Consider the following 20,194-nt stretch of genomic DNA (forward strand, 5'->3'; position numbering starts at 1 on the left):
CCCTCTGGTACCTCACATTTAAGACATTGTTTCTATTTACAGTACTGACAACTATCAAATGTAAATGCACTAAAAAATGCAAAAAAAGAGAGGGCATTCATGCACCAAACATGTTTATTGTTCTGTTCTCCAATGCTTATCTTGATGCAAAACACTGAGGTGGCCAATTGAAGAACAGAACAGTAGAAGCTGGAAATTCTTTTACTGCACCTTCAAGGTACAGTGAATGCACAAATGTAAACTGGTTCCACATTCAAGGAGTTGTCACAGGAACAGAGGATTCGTTACACTCAAAACATTGTAGAATTTTACGTTTCATTCCTTTAGATGTTTTTCTTTTTCTGATTACTGAATGTGAGATAAATGCCCCGAACACTAAATCTCTGTAGAAATGACCATTTTCAGTGTATGGAACGATCAGAACTCACTAATTAAACCGTTCTTTTCTTCATTGAAAACTTTTAATCATTCTCTGTCAGTGAATGCATTATGTAGTTAGACTTTGTTAGGGTGTATGGTGAGCACAGTCCACCAATGTCTTCCATCACTTTTGTCTCCCCAGCTGCTACAGCCCCAGCAACGGACAAGTATTTGCATGCAAACATAATTTTGCAGCATTTATTAGGGAAGTTAATTAATCAGGCCTTTGGTTTTGCTTCGAACAGTCATTGGCTTCACAGCATCATCACGTTCTTCATGTGCTGTATTGAGTCTGGTGGTCAACTCTGCAGCTAAACAAACACTAGTGTTCAAAGCTCACATTTTAAAGGATCTAGTTGCTTTGCCAGTAAAATAAACTTGCTAAAAATGTGACAGTTAACAAAAAAAAACAATAAAATGGAAAGATGTGATGCAAAAAGGAGACAGAAACAAAGAAGTTTACAGACATATTCAGTAAAGATTACATCTAAATGATATCATTCACGATGTAATCTTCTACAAGAAACTAGTCGATGATCCTACTTGATCTGACCTGATGTGGTTAATCCAAGCTAGCATTTTATTAACCAGAAGCAACAAAGCTGAAACCAGGCACATTAGATTCCTTTTTCAAAGCTTTTATTTATTTGTCAGGAACACAGTGAGCAGTTCACAGTACAAAGATATTTTGGGTTTAAAAGTGCAAAACCATTCAGTCCTTTATTAAAAGTGTTCCCAAAATAAAAGCAGTTGCCTGTAAGTGCATGAACCACAAAGATGCTCAGAGATGAGGCTCTGCACTTCCAAGACGGCCTCACAGTGAAGACGAGGACAAAACCATTTTGGCTGTAAAATCTAAAACAAACTAAAAAAAAAAACTTTATTAACACCCCTTTTCCCAGAACTTTTCAATTTCTCATTCAATTCATTTAGTCAATAAAGTAAATTATCACAATATTATTTCAAAAAGAATGTCTAGTTTAGGGAAAATATACGTCAGCAACTGCCAAAAACAGAGCAGCAAGAACACATTTACACAAACAAAAAAACTACTGGAACATCAATATGAGGACAAGAGACAACAGGAAGTGACTGCAAGAACATTGTAAACGTTTATCTGTAAGAACAGTAAAGAAAATGTGGAAAAATGCCCAGTTTTCCCACAATGATCCTTTATGACAGATGTTCCAGTGTTTTGTACTTGTCTGTTTCTACTTGCCTTCAAAACCCAAACTGATCAAGATGGAATTCTAGTTTTTTCCTTTATTTTGTTTTTCTTGCTTTTCCTGTTGAATATTGTAAGAACTTTGGTTGTGAATTGGTCCTTTACCAAATGAACAAAATTAAAGAAGAAGGAAAACAATCAAAATTCCCCTCCAAATGTGCGTACACATACACTTTGAGGGAATTTTGATCTCTCAATATTTCATTTATGGTTTCAGTACCACTGTGTTTAAGTTTCAGTAATAGTTCTTTGAAAATAAAACTCTTTCAGCTGCTGCTCCTTTGTAATTATTTCTCATCCAGTTAAAAAAAACCAATTCCTCAACTTTCTTTTCAATTTTTTTTATTTTGAATCAAAATTGATTTTGAATTTAAGCTGTAATTTAAAAAACAAAAAAAAACCAGAAAGTTTCTTTTAAAAATAAGTTAATATTGAGCTTTTTTGTTTCCTGTCATGCTCCTGCCATCTGAACTTCTTACTTCAATGATATTACAGATAAATAATAAAGTCTTATTTTTAAAAAAAATTCTACATTGACAACATTTTTCCGGCTTCATTTTGAGGATAACGAGACATTTTTCCCAAAGTGTCATTGTAGTTTCGGTGAACTGAACAGACAGCAAACCCTCAACAGACAGCAAACCCTCTTATCAGGACAAACACAAGCGTCAGTTCCAAACCAGCCAAGGCTGTGCAAATTTGTGCACTCCTGCAGCGTTTTTTGCCCTTTTCTGTGGCACTTCAGGGTTTTCCATAATACCGAACTCATGTCATATTAGCAGTAATAAATACACTTATTTAAAACACAGACTGTGATCAGGATCCGTTTGGTCCTCTCCTGCTGTGGTGTCTAGTATTTGACGGCTTCCGACCGCTGGTTGGTGGCACAGTGTCCCGCCCTGAAGACACAGAGGAGTTTTGCTTATTTAAATCAGATTCATTTTCTAATATATTTGGTGCAGAATAATGCTTTCACTCAGTAATTTTACAAACAACCCAAAACTTTGAAAAGTGAAAGAAAGACAAACAACGATGACCACAAGTGGTTTTAATCTCTGGTTAGGATTATTTGGGCAAATCTTTTCTTTTTCTTTGCTTTTGTACAGCCTTACTCTCGCCTAAACACACTGACGTACACGAACATGAACAGAACCTGTTTTATGTCATCATGATCAGAGAATATCATTCAAAGAAGAGGTTTTGGGGTTAATGAAGGGGGTCCTGGAGGTCTGGAGGCTGATCCTCAGACATGATTCAGGGCAAAATAAAGCACAGTCTCGAAAAGACTCAGTTCTGCACTTCCACCATGTACCATGTTTATAACCTCTTCAGACCTGAGCTAAAATTTCAGCTAACCGTCTACACATATAGTCAGAGGGCTCAAGTAAAGCAGAATTAACTACTGTGGTCATTTAACCCAAAATGTGATTGAACCCTCAAAAGGTTAAAGCACACAGACAGTGGTACCAGACATGACAAAGGACACATGAATGTATCTGGGAATGCCAGGAAACCTCGTACAACCAACTTGCTTCCTGCTTGTAATCTATTTTTGCCTAATTCCAGCCTCTTGATTCCAGTGAATCAGATGTATCTGTACTTTCACTCATGGTTAAAATCAAGGCCTTTTTTATGCAGAAAAACTGTTTTTGGTTACTGTTACTGTTTTTGTGTCCCTAACATCATTACTTACTTTAAATTGTGTTTTACTGGTATTTCCCCCCCTACAGCTCATTATTACTAATGTCCGTCCTTTGTCAGAGTGAAATGGAGAAAATGACAACATTTACTATAAAAGTCCTTACATTTGTTAACACACCACTGAAACAAATTGCGCTCGTTATATTACAGATCTGCTCTGCTGTCTTCAGCACCACTTTGTCAAATTTTGGATGCGTCTCATAGAGGTTTTCTCCAAACTGCAGGCCTGAGTTCACTCTGGGCAGCAGAAACTAATGGTTTTTTTGCTTTGTGTGCTGCTTGACTTCAGCCTTATCTGGACTCCTGAGATCATGAGCTTGGTTAAATGAATTCTTATGTGAGCATTTCAAAACTCTTGCACTCATACGTGGCTACGGGAGTTTCTACGACTGTTTTCTGGCTTCAAATACAAATGAAATTGATCATTACAGCGCTTCAAAATTACGCACCAAGCCTCTTCCTACTGTAGGTGGCAGACATGCGCTAGTAAACAGTAAAAAACAGAAGGAGAAGAAGAAGCCTCTCCCTGCTTGTCCAGTGTGAACACCATTTACTAAACGCACTATCTACCACACATCACCAGCCTGGTGTTAATTTTGTAGCATGGGTTCAATCTTTAAAACATTTTTAACAATCAGAATCTTAGTCTGTTCTAACCCTAAAAAGTGGTGCCAAACCAAACGGCCACTAAGAGCAGCTGGAACAGAATTACCTGCAGAATCCTGTTGAACACTCAAAGTTGTTTTGGCAGAAAGCTCCAGACGGTTTGCTGCTCATGATCCTCCACAGCGGCGTCATCCGGGCGCTTCTCCTCAGAGCAGGAACAGGTTGTTGAACGTTCACATCTGCTCGCTGCTCAGAACCAGACTGAGCTTGTGAAGCCATTGGACGGGCGCAGACCTGCTGGTCAAAAGTGAAGGTGAGGCCAGGACTGTTACTAATAGTTACCAACTCTTTAACTTCCTCTAAGGGAAATACCGCCACAGCATAGGAGTTTGGATAGACCAAAAACTGTGACGGTAACAGGAGAAGCGTGCACTCACCTGCTGACCCATGAGCAGCAACAGAGCACACATCACCGCCGCTGCTCTCTTCCCAGTCAAAGAGCTTTTCTGCTGCATCTTCATGTCAAAGGTGTCAAACTTTGTATTTTTCTATCTTTCTTTGATGATAAACGTGTCCTAAATATGAGATCTGCAGAACCAGGACCAGGTAATGCTGAGCACTCTGATGGAACCTGCTGTCCTCGCTTCAGTCTGAGTTGATGTGAAGTCAGGAGCCACACACACTTTGCTTTGCTATCTTCAAACGATCCTGACTCAGCAAACTACAGGGCAGGGCCCTCCTTTATACCGTCAGGTCATGACCGGGGAAGGTTGGCACCAGGGGCTGATGTGGAGGTCATAGTCCATTTCTTCACTCTGAACATCTCTTTCACCAGAGTACAGAAGTCTAACATGGACATGAATGCACCCTTTTTCTGCATCAAGGTTCATCTGGACCCGTGGAGTAAGTTTAACCACTGTGACAGAAGATTCTCCAAGGAGAAGGTGTGGAGCCTCCATGTACTGCTGGGCATGAACAGTGGCAGAGCAAACAGGCCAGGTTAGATGTTTGTACAAATGTCAAAGAAACTCTCCTAAAGCAGCCACAATTGAACATAAAACCACTTTAAACTACGATTAGAATTGTGTCTAAAAAACTGCAGTAAATCTTTATGACAGAAAGGCGGCGCAGGTTTGAATTTCTGAGAAAACCTCATGCGGCTGGCTGAACATTTGTTCCACACCGACCCCAGAGCATGCAGTTCATCTGAGATAAGGCTCTGCATGTCTTAATCTGTAATATTTAAACTTCCGAAACTGACCACAGTTGATCAAATAGTAGAAGGAAGGTTTGTGGAATGAGCTCATCTGACCAGGTTCCAGTTTGTGTGTGAAGTGTGCATGCTGCTCCTCAGAGAGCATGGTTATCCATGAAGACCTTGAGTCAGAGTCAATAATTGCGTTAGCTTTGACCTCTCATCTCAAAATCAGAGAGCCAAAAATAACTCAGGACACAGATGTCTTCACTGTTTGATCAGAAGTCCTGAACTCACACTTTGTGATGGGAAAAGTGTAAATGAATTACCATAGTTTTTGGAAATAAGGGCACACTTAAAAACCTTAACTTTAAAAAAATGACTGACAGTACGTTTTAAAATCCAAAGCACTTTATGAATGGATTCCTTCTGGTGAGCTCACTGATGTAAAAGTGTTTTTGAGACGCACACGAATGCTTTGTCAGAATGTTTGGTTGGGTGTCAGCCTGAACATGCTAACGCAGCTGGCGTGTAGCGGTGTCTGACTGTTTGTTCTTTTGTGTGTTGTAAACAAGGTTAGGAGTTACAGATATTGTTTAATACCACGTGGCTGATGCTTCTAGCATGGCTGATTTGTTAATTGATTGCAGTTGATAAAGTCTGACAGACGCTTAATGCATTTTTTATATCACATAAGTTCAAAAATAGACCAGTCATTGATGGTGCGCCTTATACAGTAATCCCATGCTCCTTATAGTGCAGGAAATATGAAATCTATTCATTGTTTTTAAGCCCTATATTTAATATCCCCAAAAAACAATTATTGCTTGATTAAAAATTTTGTTTTTTTAGATATTTGTGAAACAGGATTTATTAAAAAAAAAAAAGAACGGTTTCAAAAGGTTGAAGAAAGGTTTGCTCTAGGTTGAAACTGTCAGAAGTAAGAGTTCCGCACCTTAGACATTTAGGGCCCCTTGGTGGGGAGGGTGAGGGGACGTCACTGTGAGTAATCAGGAGATGTCCCCTTAGTGCCCTACCCGCCAATTTTAACTGCACACCCCTTAGTACACACACCCCTCCCCCCTCAATATATATATCCCAACATAAACACACACACATGCACACACACACCATCTCAAACACACATACACGCACACACATTTTGCAAGGAAGGTGGGACCTGGGTCCATCTGTCCCCTGCCTCTTCCCTGGTGGGGGGTGCGGGCCCCTTTGCAACGGCGGCCGTGTCCCTCTTTCCCTCCGTGCTTCCCTGGCCTCTGGCTCTGGGGGCCTTGCGGCTCCCTGGCCTCTGGCTCTGGCGGGCTTGGTCGCCCCGGCGGCGGTTGTTCCCTGCCGGTTCCCGTGTGGCGTTGGGGGGATTCCGGCTGCCGCTGCTGCTGCGGCGGGGGTCTTGGGGTGGGGATGGCTGGGCACTCTCCCTCCTTCTTTTCACGTTCCACCATCCATTTTAGAAGAACATAAAACCTCACCTGAGCACTGGTGTTAGCTCACCTTTGCACTAATGGCTTGCATGACTGAATGACTGAAATATTTCACACTAGTTGGTTTTAAGGCATAAGTATGCGTGTGTGAACACTATCTGTTTTGTGTACATATCGACAGGTGGCGTTTTTGCAGCTAGCAGGTGTGTTTATAACATTTGAGTGTGTGTGTGGACGGGCCCCGCCCTTTTTGTACTGCATTTGAACCTTACCATAATGATTAACAACCAGTAAACTTGTTGCTGTATGCTGCTTCATGGTCTTATCCCCCTTCCCTTCCTATTATCACCCCCTACCCCCCCTCTCTCTAGCGTCCCTCTCTCTTCTTCCCCTCTTTCCTTTTCCATCCGGTCCAACACCAAAGATTTTCAGACATGATTGAAATTAATAAAGTTTGGCCTCAATTACAAAAGGGGTTTATTCAGACATACCTTTGGTTTGTCAGAAGATTAATAACCCCTCTTGTTAAAGCAAAATATGTCCAACAAAAGATGCCCTCAGCTCTCGTCTGTCTGCCCAGCTGTTGGACAGGACAAGTTAAAAAAAAAAAAAAAAAAAAAAAAGAAGTAAGAGTTCTGTCTCCCCCTCTGGTCACTGGCGGGAGCTGGCCCCAGAGTTCTAAACAACACTAAAACTCCCAGCAACCCCCAGTGCACCCTTCATGGATGCTGCACACCGTCATTCATTCATCAACCATAGTATACTTAACCACACAAAGTGAAGCTCAGTGTGAAGTATTGTTTGTGCCACTCTGACTTCCTTACCAAATGGGCCTGATCGCCTGCCTCCTGACCATGTTTGCCAGCCGCGACTCTTGCCTGGATCTTGATTACCAAGTCTCTCCTCGGATAATCTAATGCCTGTCATTGACCCTGCCTGATTTAGCTTGGTGGACTTTTAGCTGAGCTAATAAACCTGCTGCAATTGGAACCAGCCGTCTGCCTGTTCTGGTGACAGAGACCTTATGTTTAAAAATGCAACGTTGAAAGTAGGTTAGAACTGAACATGGTTCCACTGAGGTCAGTCTGTTCCCTACTGACACTAAAGACAACACTTGTTGTTTAAAAGATTTTTTCCCTTAAATCTTGTGTCCAAAGATCAGAGGTTTTGTGAGTGATAGATTTGAATATGTGGAATACTTTATAGCAGCTCAGAGTCCCTAACACTTGTCTGGAATGCAAATATGCATAACTAATATCACTAAGGTAACAGTGAGGACAGCATTTTTATTTTCACACTTTTTCCAACCAAATGTTTACTACTAAGAGGAGGGCTCTAGAGGTTTACAGTAGCTATTACTTTTCATTGACGTATTTTCAAAATAAAGACAGAGTGTTGAAGCTGTTTCATAGACCTACTGTGGAGTGTGGAGTGTGGAGGAGCTTAAAAACCTTTTGGTCTTGTTCCTGAGTGAGGGAAAACCGGAGCGAGAGATTAACAGGTGGATGGGAGCAGCGTCTGTAGTTATGCGGTCACTGTACCGGTCCGTTATGGTGAAGAGAGCTGAGCCAGAAAGCAAAGCTCTCAATCTACCGGTCTATCTCTGTTCCAATACTCATGTCAGAGGGGTGGGGGTGAAGCCCCAAAGCAATCAAAAATTTTAGGGATCTGCTGGGGAGTTTGCTAGTTGCTCCAGAGACAGCCAAAGCCTTGATAGTTAAAAGGTTTTAATAAAACAGTCTAAAACCAGAAATGGTAAAAAAAACTAAAAACAAAAATGACATAAAACACATGTAAAGCCAACACATTAGGAGAACAGTGGTGGTAATTGTCCATATCACGCCATTGTCCAAGTGTCCACCTTGATGTTCGTCCCACACCCAAGTCCTTCACACGAGCAGGCCTGCACTCCAAGCCACCAGTTCACATGCAATAAAAACAAGGCAAATCCACAAATAGTTTTAAAAACACAAAAACAGTCATGCAAATGAGTTAAAAGTCAATCCATATAAAACCCAATTAAAATCCACTGGTGACTGAGCTACAGGCTGCTCATAGAAGCTCAGCGTGTAGCTGGCACACTTAACTTTAGGAGGGGGTGAAGCCCGTTCACCCCTCTGTGTCTCCAAATGGCCGTGTGAGATCTTCCCGAGGGTGTGCTGCCTCCCTCCTCCTCCACGCGAGCGATTTACTGGTCCGCGCCCCGATGAAGACCTGTGGCCAGTGTCCTGCCGCCTCTGCGTCCTGAATTGCGCACCTCCGGCTCCAAGCCTTCCTCCTGCCTGCACCTTGCAGGTTGCACCCAAATGTCACGGACCTCGCGTCTCTGGCTCCAGCAGCAGGCCAAACTCAAACGATACAGGCTCCAACAGTCCTCCTGCTGCAGGCTGTGCCCAAGTGTCAGGAACCCCACGCGCCGGCTCCAATAGTCCTCCTCTCCTGCCTGCACCGGCCGCGCACTGGTGCTCTATAAGAGAATAACAGCCTCCCTGCTCTGTATGTGATCACGCCCTCCCACACAGGTGTCCTTCATCCACCATCAGCAATCTGTGCAAGCAGTGACAAACTACCTGCTGACACCCCCCCCGACTGAAAGCGTTCTAGTCCCTAGAACTACTCACGGTACCTTTGGGGCTTTTGCCCATTAATCCTCTGGGAGCGCCTTGGTTCAGGTGCTTGAGCAGCTTCATACCCCTCTGCCACTGGGAGGGGAAAGGCAAATCCCCATAATGCTAGGCCATCTGCGGGTGTTTGCTCTTCAGCTGTTGGCTCGCTTGGTAACTCTTGAGGGACGAGACAGGGGAGGCAAAGTCTCAAATTGTTACGGTGCAGAACCCTTTCAGGACCGTCTTTACCTTCTGGCCTGACTCTGTAGACAGGGTGATCTGGATAGGGCTGGGCTACTACAACCTGAGGTTCACTTTCCCACCTATCACTAAGTTTACCCTTTTCCCTTCTCCTCTGGTCTAAGACCAGAACCCGCACTCCTGGAAGCAGGGGGGAATCTTTGGCAGCCTTGTCGTAGATCTTCTTGTTTGTGCTGGCTGCTTGCAGTAAAGAGGTTGACGCTTTGTTGTAAGCATAAGTCAACTGTTGATGGTGCCTACTCACCCACTCTGTCGTGGTAGTGGTACTCAACGAGGCCACTGCTCCTGTCAGCATGTCCACAGGGGTTCTAAGGTGGCGGCCAAACATTAGGAAGGAAGGTGCATATTTAGTGGAGGCATGCACGGTGTTGTTGTAAGCCTGGACAAGGCCTGGAAGGTACCCCGCCCAATGCCTTTGTTGTTCAGCCTCCAGTGTCCCCAACAAGCTTAGCAAAGTTTGGTTGAACCGCTCGCATGCCCCATTGCCCTGTGGGTGGTATGGTGTGGTGCGGGACTTACGACAGCCATAAATCATGCACAGTTCTTTTATGAGTCTTGACTCAAAGCCAGGGCCTTGATCTGAATGCATGACCTCTGGGCAGCCGAATGGCTGTATAACATGAGTCCACAAGGCACGAGCCGTTGCCACTGCTGTCTGATCAGGGGTCGGAATAGCCCATGCATACTTTGTGAACAAGTCAGTCACAACCAGAATGTTCTGGTATCTGTCTGTAGGGCGGCTCAATGTTAGAAAGTCCATTGCCACTATGTGCATCGGGGCTCTGGCAGTGAATGGGGCAAGAGGAGCCCTGTGATCAGCCTTGGTTTTGTACAACACGCAGCGGGGGCAGGCCTTTATATAACCCTGGACAGTCTTTTCCATTTGGGGCCAATAAAAATTTCTTCGCAGCGTAGTAAGCATGCGATCTGCACCTGGGTGTCCACTGTTTTGATGGCAAAACTCTACCAAGGCTGCAGTTTTATTGTTCTGGACCACAACTTGGAGAGTTTCGTAGGTTGAGGAGTCTCTTACTCTCCTGCATAACACTCCCTCAATAATTTCGAGTCTTCTCCATTGCTGCAAGAGTCTCTTTATTGGCTGAGAAAGCGCCCGCCTTTCTGCTGCACCTGGTAACCCACCTTGAGTCAGATAGTCCCGAACCTGACAAACTGTGGGGTCTCTCTGCTGTTCCAGTCTCCACAGGCCAGGGTTCCACCACCAACCATTAAAGGGCTCTTCTGTCTCATCCAAAACCTCCATAACATGTACCGTCTGGGTGCCAACAGGCCCTGGGCCTGTTGAGACAATGTGGAGTCTAGACAATAAATCAGCATTAGTGTGGTCCTTCCCCGGTCGGTACTGGATGGTGTAATCAAAATTGGCCAGCTGAGCAACCCACCTCTGTTCCACGGCCCCTAGTTTTGCTGTCTGCAGGTGTACAAAGGGGTTATTGTCCATCACAACAGTTATCTTCGCACCCCACAAAAAATCTTTGAATTTCTCCACCAGAGCCCATTTCATTGCCAACAGCTCAAGTTTAAAAGAGCTGTAGTTGGCATCGTTGCGTTCTGATGGGTGCAGGCTCCGACTAGCATATGCAATGACTCGTTCTGCTCCATCCTGTTCCTGGGCTAAGACAGCACCTAAACCGCAGTTACTGGCATCTGTATAGACAGTGAAAGGCTTTGTGAAATCTGCATATGCCAAAATTGGCGCTTGTAGCAAGCATTGCTTGAGCTGCTGAAATGCAATTTCGCACTCATCAGTCCATTGGACAGAGGGTGATCCTCTGCACCTGCTCCTTGATGAGCCCCTCAAAAGTTCATTCAGAGGTTTAGCAATCTTGGAAAAGTCTTTAACAAACCGCCTGTAGTAGCCCACAAAACCCAGAAAAGATCTTACCTGCCTAACTGTGGTAGGACGGTCCCAACTCTGGACAGCTGCGGTTTTCTCTGGGTCAGGCGACACTCCATCACCACTGACTTCGTGGCCCAGGAAATTGACTTTCTTATGAAACAGCTTGCATTTCTCTGGGCGAAGAAGAAGACCATAACGCCCCAGGGACTCAAACACACGCTCCAGATGGTCCAGGTGGGTTGCAAAGTCTTTGGAATACACAATAACATCATCCAGGTATACAAGAGCAGAGTCAACAAGCTGGTCCCCCAAACAGCGCTGCATCAGTCTTTGAAAGGTTGCTGGGGCATTACAGAGTCCAAAGGACATCCTGTCAACCTCAAATTAGCCAAAAGGTGTTGTAAATGCAGTCTTTTCTCTGTCTTTCTCCTCTACCTCCACTTGCCAGTATCCACTGGCCAAGTCCAGAGTGGAGTACCAATCTGCTTGGTTGAGACTGGTCAGGGAATCTTCAATTCGAGGCAAGGGGAAAGCGTCTTTATGAGTGACTCGGTTCAATTTTCTGTAGTCCACACAAAAACGCCAGGCACCGCACTTCTTCTGTACCAGCACTATGGGTGCAGCCCAGGGACTACTGCTCTCTCTAATGACGCCCTGCTCAAGCATGCCCTGCAAAAGACTGCGGATCTCTTTATAGAGAGTGGGGGGAACAGGCCTGTACCTCTCTTTGATAGGTTCTGCGCCACCTGTTGGGATTCTATGTTTCACAACACTAGTGCATCCATAATCATCCTCATGCCTGGCAAAGACATGACTCCATTTTTGAAGTAATTGCCCCAGTTGTTGCTGCTGCTCATCTGTGAGGTCCTCCCCTTTAATACAAGGTGGATGGTTTTCCCCACCTACCGCGGACAGACACTCGCCAACATCAATGATTGCCACCTCTACAACACCTGTGCTCACCTCGCAAAGGGAAACGTCTTTGCAGCCTTTTACATTTTCTGGGTTGACCGAACAGACCTTGGCTAGCTTCTGAAATCTACTAATGATCACAGGGAAGGGATTCAAGTTCCTTACTCGCACAGGTAATCTACCCTGGTCTACAGTCACTAGAGTCCGTGCAACCTCTATATTGCCGCCTTCGGTGAACGGCTCCACCATTGCGCAAACTTTTGGCCCACAGGGCCAAGGCGCCGTCTTTGCCCACAGCATCACCTCGCTGTTTGCCGGTACAGTCACTGATGCTCGGCAGACTGGACGAGCTACCCTGGTCAAGGGCTCCATGTCTGAAACAGCTTGGATACGCTGACAGTCAGCAAAAACATCCTCCCATGCCCTTCTAAGGGGCTGACGTTTTATAAGAGGTGGTCGGTGCTTTTGGAACAGTTCTTCCCAACACTCAGAAATTACATTCATGCCCAAGATGGCCTTTTCACCCAAATAGCCGTCTTCTACCACCACAACCCCACAATTCGGGACCCGAACCCCCCCCACCTGGAAGTCAACTACTATGTAGCCTGTATAAGGGATGCTTAGTCCATTTGCAGCTCGAAGTTTAAGCCAAGAGAGGACCCCACCCAAATGCTTCTCCTTGAAGAGGTCTTTACACAGACTCTCACAAAAAATTGTCACTTGCGACCCAGTGTCTTGCAAACACTTAACTTCTACGTCATCTAGTTTAACCGTGACATATGGGCAGCTCTCTGTAAACCTGGTTGGGGGTGGGGAGCTAGGTGGGTCAGCGCTAAGGGGTCCGGTCACCTGACCCACGGTGGCCGGTGGGACTAAAAATCCTGATGGGGGGCTCTAGAGTGGCAGCTGCGGCTAAAATGGCCCGCTTCTTTGCAAGTAGCACAGATTGGGCGGCCCTGTTGGTCCCACTCATATCGTGGTGTCCCTCTAATACCCCTACTAGCTGGTCTGGCTCTATTATCTGTTCTCCAATTAGACTCTGGCTTCATACGTGTGTTTGGAACCGTTCGGTTTTCCTGTAACTCAAAATATTTTTAGACATTTCAGCCACTTGGTCTTTCACCTCTTTTAGCAGTTCATTTTTCAGTTCTGTTTTCCAGTCTGTTGTGGTTTGTGCGTGGGGCACCTGCTTTCCTATTGCCATACAGGAAGACGGCGACCATTGTTCTGCTTGTTCCTCTTCCAATGAGAGTGCCTCCATCTTTACTTCATCAAAGGACAATGTAGGAGTCTTCCTCACAAGGCGTCGTAGCTCCTGGCGAAGGGAACCTTCTCTTAATCCCATGACAAACTCGTCTCGTAGGATGGCATCACCATCCTCAAGTCCTGCCTCGTTTCTCTGTTTCAACATAAGAAAGAGTTCTCTCAACCGCAGGGAAAAAGACTTGAGTGACTCTGGTGGCTGTTGTCTACAATTAAAAAAACGAGTCCTGAGCACAGAAACGTGAGTGTTATCACCATACAGAACATGCAAAACATCAAGAATTTTCTTAGGAGTGTCTCTAAGTGATCTCTCCAGAGTTAATATTTCTCTCTTTGCTTCACCTTCAAGTAAATTTAAAAGAATGTCAGCTTTCTGAGAGTCTGTAAGAGGCTGAAAACTTAGCATAGATTCAGCTTGGTGTTTCCACTCCCCAAACTTGAATCGAGCATTTTCCCCACTAAACTTTTGCACCCATGGGCAACCCATGAAAAATGGCATCATCATTGCTGAAGGGCCAGCTGCACCTACCTGGGCCTGCTGCATGCTGGAGCGACCAGTGACTCAACCCAGCAGAATCCTGCTGACAACGCCAAAAATCTGTCAGAGGGGTGGGGGTGAAGCCCCAAAGCAATCAAAAATTTTAGGGATCTGCTGGGGAGTTTGCTAGTTGCTCCAGAGACAGCCAAAGCCTTGATAGTTAAAAGGTTTTAATAAAACAGTCTAAAACCAGAAATGGTAAAAAAAACTAAAAACAAAAATGACATAAAACACATGTAAAGCCAACACATCAGGAGAACAGTGGTGGTAATTGTCCATATCACGCCGATGTCCAAGTGTCCACCTTGATGTTCGTCCCACACCCAAGTCCTTCACACGAGCAGGCCTGCACTCCAAGCCACCAGTTCACATGCAATAAAAACAAGGCAAATCCACAAATAGTTTTAAAAACACAAAAACAGTCATGCAAATGAGTTAAAAGTCAATCCATATAAAACCCAATTAAAATCCACTGGTGACTGAGCTACAGGCTGCTCATAGAAGCTCAGCGTGTAGCTGGCACACTTAACTTTAGGAGGGGGTGAAGCCCGTTCACCCCTCTGTGTCTCCAAATGGCCGTGTGAGATCTTCCCGAGGGTGTGCTGCCTCCCTCCTCCTCCACGCGAGCGATTTACTGGTCCGCGCCCCGATGAAGACCTGTGGCCAGTGTCCTGCCGCCTCTGCGTCCTGAATTGCGCTCCTCCGGCTCCAAGCCTTCCTCCTGCCTGCACCTTGCAGGTTGCACCCAAATGTCACGGACCTCGCGTCTCTGGCTCCAGCAGCAGGCCAAACTCAAACGATACAGGCTCCAACAGTCCTCCTGCTGCAGGCTGTGCCCAAGTGTCAGGAACCCCACGCGCCGGCTCCAATAGTCCTCCTCTCCTGCCTGCACCGGCCGCGCACTGGTGCTCTATAAGGGAATAACAGCCTCCCTGCTCTGTATGTGATCACGCCCTCCCACACAGGTGTCCTTCATCCACCATCAGCAATCTGTGCAAGCAGTCACAAACTACCTGCTGACACTCACATAGGCTGCCTTTACACTGCATGGTTCAAGTGACCCAATTCCGATTTTTTTCCTCTCTTGTGGCACATATCGGATATGACCGGTGAACGTGTAAGCAGGACAAAAGCGCATGGATTCCGTTTTTCTCAGATCGGATACAGGCCTCTCTCATATGTGGAAATAAATCGGAAACGAATCGGATCCGTGCATTTGCCATGTAAGCAGACAAATCGGATATTCCCCAGTAAATGCGAGTCGTACGTCAGTGACGTCAATTCAGGACACCACCAACTGAGATCACATGACTTATTAAGGTGCTTTTTGTGCGCTGATTTTGCTGTCAGCGTGTTACCTTTCAGCCTCAGGCTTCAGACCGTAGTTGGAAACCGCTGTTATGTCCGGTCCGGACGCAAACGGTAACTAATCAAGCGGGACACCGTTGCTATGGAACAGGCTAGAAGCTGTTTATTTTTTGGGGGGGCGTGTATGATGGGGACAGTGTGTGTGTGAGCGCGCGCGCGTGCTTGCGTGTGTGTGCGTGTAACTTAAGGAGAGGAGAGCGGGTGTGTGCGCGGAGCAGGGGACAGTTGGAGAACCGTAAATTAAAAATAAGGTGTTTCGCCCAAAAGTTTTGGAGTCTATCTTAACCCACTCTGGAGGCTGAGGGTTCAGAACGGAAAAGAGAACCCCGAGGAAATCTCCCGTGTGTCATTACTCAGGAAAGGTTCAACACTTGGATCAAACTGTTAGTACAGCACAACGTCTGCAAACACTTCCTCATTCAAAACCCAGATAGAGCACATCAGACGGCCAACCAGCCCTCCTTCTTTTCCTCTCCCGTGCATCCCGTCTGGAGCGCCCAAGGCAACGCCTCCTTCCGTCGCCGCCTTGCCTCCATGACAACCGCAGTCACAAAGTCCAAAAGATGTCCGTGGAAGGCGGAAATGGTGCTACGTAGTCCTCACAACGTCTACGTTTGATAGTTTCAGCATTGTATAGTGTAAATGCAAAAATCAGATACGGGTCACTTTTAAAAGATGATGTAAGCGGGTCATCAAAAAAATCGGATATAGTCAGAAAATCGGATATGGGCATCAAGACCTGCAGTGTAAAGGCGGCCCTATGGTCTTGAACTCTAGGTCATTACCGAAAGAACGAGGTCCCGAATAGAAGCGGCTGAAATGAGCTTCCACTGTAGGAGGAGCTTGGTCACCCACGGAGACCTTGAAGTAAAACCGCTTCTCCTCCACATCGAGACGAGCCAGTGAAGGTGGCTAGTCCGGATGCTACCTGGACGTCTCTCTGGAGGGGTGTTCTAGGCATGTCCCATTGAACGGAGGCCCCAGGGAAGGCCCAGGACTCTCCAGGTCTCTCTAGTGTGTCCTGGGCCTCTCTCGGTAGTCGTCAGAGAGGTAGTCCTCTCTCAGCTGGCATGGGAACGTCTCAAAAATTATGTTTGTCACTATCATTTTTTTAAATGCTGTCATATCTTGTCCAGGGAATTGAGATGTGAGTGGAATCTAAGGACACATGTGACAACAATATACTGCATTAACCTGGAAATGGGTCACCAGCTTGGTGAGTCTTCCTGGAGTAAAGTTTGATCATCCAGATACCTACTTCTTAATATTAAAGATGTTTTTTTTAGGGGGGGGGGGGGGGGGGTTAGACTGACCAACAGTGTTAGAGCTGTGAGGGACATCTAAGGGATGCTTTCCCTTACTTCTAGGTAAGCTGGGTACTAGCATAACTAATTGCCGCTATATCATTTAGGCCAGAGATGTCGGACTCCAAGCCTCGAAGACCTGCACCCTGAATGTTCTGCTGCTCATTACCTGTGTGTGTTCTACCAATAAGTAGTAAATGTAGGGAATTAAAATTCCTAAATTGACTTTATTATTCGTCTATGCTTTTATGGAGTTATGTAAGTTTAATTGCATAAAATGTCTGCACATAATCTAAATATTGAATTTAGAGCTTGTGTTTGCAGGAATGAAGCACAATGATTGGGCTGGCGGACCTCAGGAACCCCCACCCCATAGTAACCATTAACAGATCATCCAGAATAAAGGCAGGGAGCTCGTGTGGCACATCAGGATCCGACATGACTTCACCCGCGCTGTTCCTGACCTTCATCAGTGGCCTCACTGTGGCCCACTACGCTGCTGCTGGAGCTCCTGAGTTTGACGTCTTGAAGGAGATCAATGCATTGAAAGCAGCTTTGGAAGCCATAGGTGATCTTCTGACAACTGTGAACTACTGTGACAACTTTTTGTTTTAGAATAAGTAAAAATATATTTAATCAAGATGCATTTTATGTTTTTTCTTTTTCTTTTTAGATGTACCCAAAGTAGCTTTTTCTGCCCGAACAGATAAAGGCGGAACCTATGGAAATTTCCAGGGTGACATAACTCTGACCTACAATGCATTGATAACCAATGTTGGGAATGCTTATAATCCAACCACAGGTAGGTCCATCATTGAATCAATGCTGGTTTGTTAAATAGTTTTTTTTACTTTTATTCGTAAAAGAAACTTCTTTAAGGCAAAAACATCCCACTCCCTTTTTTCAATATTCTTGAGCATACAATTATTATATTGCCAAAATAAACTTAGTTGTTGATGGCTGACACATACTTTTCCACTTCAGACCTCATGTTTCCATGTTTTATTGATTCCAAAGTCATAACTGAATTGTGCAAAAATACATTTGTTTCAAAATAACCATGCTATAATTTGTTTCCTGAAAAAGAGGAAAAGAAGACTAACCTTATGAAAAAAACACTAAAAAGGGAAAGACAAAGGAGCTGTGCAGGCAGCTTGACATTTTTACTGAACAAGAAATCTTATTATATTATAACAAAATCTAGAAACTAGAAGTTTCACAAAAGCAAACATGAATGGAAAAATAAACAAAAAAAAAGCCATTAGAAATAATTACTTAAAATTCAAGCAAGTGTTTTTTTTGTGTGCTAGTTCTAAGCAAAAGGGTTTGTATTTGTGAGTTGTGAGTATTTAATTGTAGTTCATTTGAATCACAATGACAAAAAAGGAATCTTATAAGTGGAAATTGTTAAATAAAAATTTTGTCAAAATGAGAAAATGATCATAGTACAAGTGGGTCCATCTTAATAAATCCTCATAAAATCTAAAACTAACACTTATTTTTAGAATATAATTCTAATTGTTTGCTTAGAAATAAGGACAATCAGTCCCAGTCTAACATTTCAACATATATTCACCTTTGAAATAATATCTCATGGAACCAAAACCTTCAGTGAAACTTTAGGTTTTTATTCTTAAATCACGCAATTCTGTTGTCAAGAGTATGGAGCAAAGGATTTTGAATCATTTTAATGATAATTTTCCTATTTCTGAGTTCAAGCTCTCAATGAGACAAAAAATCTCATCTGTGCTGATTTACTCAAAAAATAGTTTAAAAAAACCCAACCTAAATCCTGGTCAAATATCTTGAATGTCTGAAAACATGATTTTAAATCTCTGCAAGCCTCAAATAGTTGTTTGAATGTCAGATTTCCATGAGTGCTTCCAGATTCAGACAGTATCTTTTCCCCCAGGGATCTTCACTGCGCCTGTCAAAGGCCTGTATTACTTCACCTTCTTTGCTCACAGTGGAGGAAAGAACCGCATTAAACTAGATCTCAGGAAGGATGGTACTGTTGTTGCTGGCATCCACGACCACCCGTCAACCAGTGATTCTGCAGATAATGCAGGCAATGCCATCTTCCTGGAGTTGGAGCAGGGGAATCAAGTGTATGTGACTCTTTTGGCAAAGACAGCTGTTTGGGGGGAAGGATTTGTCACCACCTTTAGTGGAGTTCTGCTCAGCAAGTCCTAACAGTTTTTCAAAAATAAAATATGTCCCTTTAAAAATGTGGATCTGTTTTGTGTACAATAATGGTCGTCAGATTCAAGGAACTAAAATAAGAAAAACTAAAGATCATTTGAGTTTATAAAGCCGACTGGAAGCACATGGGTTTCATATCTTTGACCTCAAATCTCACATTACATGGAGTCTAAGGGTTTATTCAGATTGGACACATTTGGTCCGCTGAACCAGAGTTCGTTTCCTCGGATAATCCGAAGAAAATTTTCAGCCTGAATACACCCAAACGACCCTGGTCTGGGTCCAGAAACTGCTCCAGGACCCATCTTTCAAGGTTATTTCTGTTTGTTTCTAATCGGACTGAGCTCAGGTTTGCTCTGAGTTTCCTCAGTCTGAATAGACTCCATGCACGGAGCAGAACAACTGGACCAAAAAGGCCACCGTAGCCGAGAATTATGGGATGTAGACAGAGAAGAAGCTGAACTGCAGACAAATGTGGAACAACAATATGATACAGCAACTTCTTGAAATGTGGTTGAATGAATGCAGGTTCATTAAAACAACATTTAGGTTGATACATTGCTTCTCAAGCTTTTCCCATTAATCTATATGTCATAAACACTTGTAAGAATACCTTCGCCGTTTCCTCAGTAATGGCCTTGCAGCATGCGTCCGCCGTACCAAAGTAGCAAGTTGAAAGTGTTGTACCTGAAGTTCAGATTTGGTCAGCGAAATACAAAGTTTGAATAAGTGAACTATCCTAACAAGGATTGCAAAGAGCAGGACTCCCATTATTCTTTCTCTTGTTGCTTTGCCCGCCTTCATAATTTATGGCCAACAACCGAAAAGACCTTTAGTCACGACAAGCTTTGATTTGAAACAGAATAGTGTGGTAGACGGCAGTCTGAATACAGACCAAACACAAGGTTCAGCAGTCGATCCGGACCAAATTAAGCAGACTGTGTTCAGAATGATGGACTTTGCCACTCTGAATACACCCTAAGTCAATTCTAACAACAAAACCAGAATCAAGATTTTTATTGTTTTATTTGATCAGGATGTATCATTTAAGGCTCCATTTCTCACATAACAGTTTTCTTAATTTTTTTGCTTGTCCACTCACCTCAATAGGAATGTTTCAAAAATCTGGTGTTTTTTTTCCTCCAAATCCTCCATTAGTTGCTTGTCTAATTTATCCCTGATTTCTTTCATTTTTTGGAGCAACTGAAGATCTTGCGTGGCTTTATGTTGTTGTTCAATTTCTAAGAATTTTCCTTGTTTATGATTTTCTTCTTTAGCTTTTTTATTGGCTGC

General features: G+C 44.1%; 2 protein-coding genes and 1 long non-coding RNA gene across 4 annotated transcripts; 2 read left to right on the plus strand and 1 right to left on the minus strand.

The window, feature by feature from the left end:
- Positions 1–1,042: 1,042 nt before the first annotated feature.
- Positions 1,043–4,670, minus strand: LOC101162633 (liver-expressed antimicrobial peptide 2). Of its 2 annotated transcripts, none has more exons than XM_011487673.3 (3): positions 4,390–4,670; positions 4,059–4,249; positions 1,043–2,544 (listed from the first exon to the last, which is right to left on the minus strand). In XM_011487673.3, the coding sequence occupies exons 1-3, from the start codon at positions 4,471–4,473 to the stop codon at positions 2,496–2,498; spliced, it is 324 nt and encodes a 107-aa protein (XP_011485975.1). In that variant the 5' UTR covers positions 4,474–4,670; the 3' UTR covers positions 1,043–2,495. The 2 variants fall into 2 exon arrangements, with proteins under 2 accessions (XP_011485975.1, XP_004080006.1); XM_004079958.4 differs by having other exon boundaries at positions 4,059–4,246; positions 4,390–4,666.
- Positions 4,671–4,794: 124 nt separating this feature from the next.
- Positions 4,795–16,946, plus strand: LOC111949303. Its single transcript, XR_002875317.1, has 3 exons — positions 4,795–4,951; positions 16,532–16,611; positions 16,807–16,946. It is a non-coding gene; the product is annotated as an uncharacterized LOC111949303 (long non-coding RNA).
- Positions 16,947–17,043: 97 nt separating this feature from the next.
- LOC101173599 (complement C1q-like protein 3) lies at positions 17,044–18,927 on the plus strand. The gene is made up of 3 exons (XM_004083948.4): positions 17,044–17,267; positions 17,373–17,501; positions 18,612–18,927. Exons 1-3 carry the CDS (start codon positions 17,138–17,140, stop codon positions 18,890–18,892), a joined length of 540 nt encoding a protein of 179 aa, XP_004083996.1. The 5' UTR covers positions 17,044–17,137; the 3' UTR covers positions 18,893–18,927.
- Positions 18,928–20,194: the final 1,267 nt, after the last annotated feature.

This window comes from Oryzias latipes, chromosome 18, assembly GCF_002234675.1.
Source record: "Oryzias latipes chromosome 18, ASM223467v1".
NCBI lineage: Eukaryota > Metazoa > Chordata > Actinopteri > Beloniformes > Adrianichthyidae > Oryzias > Oryzias latipes.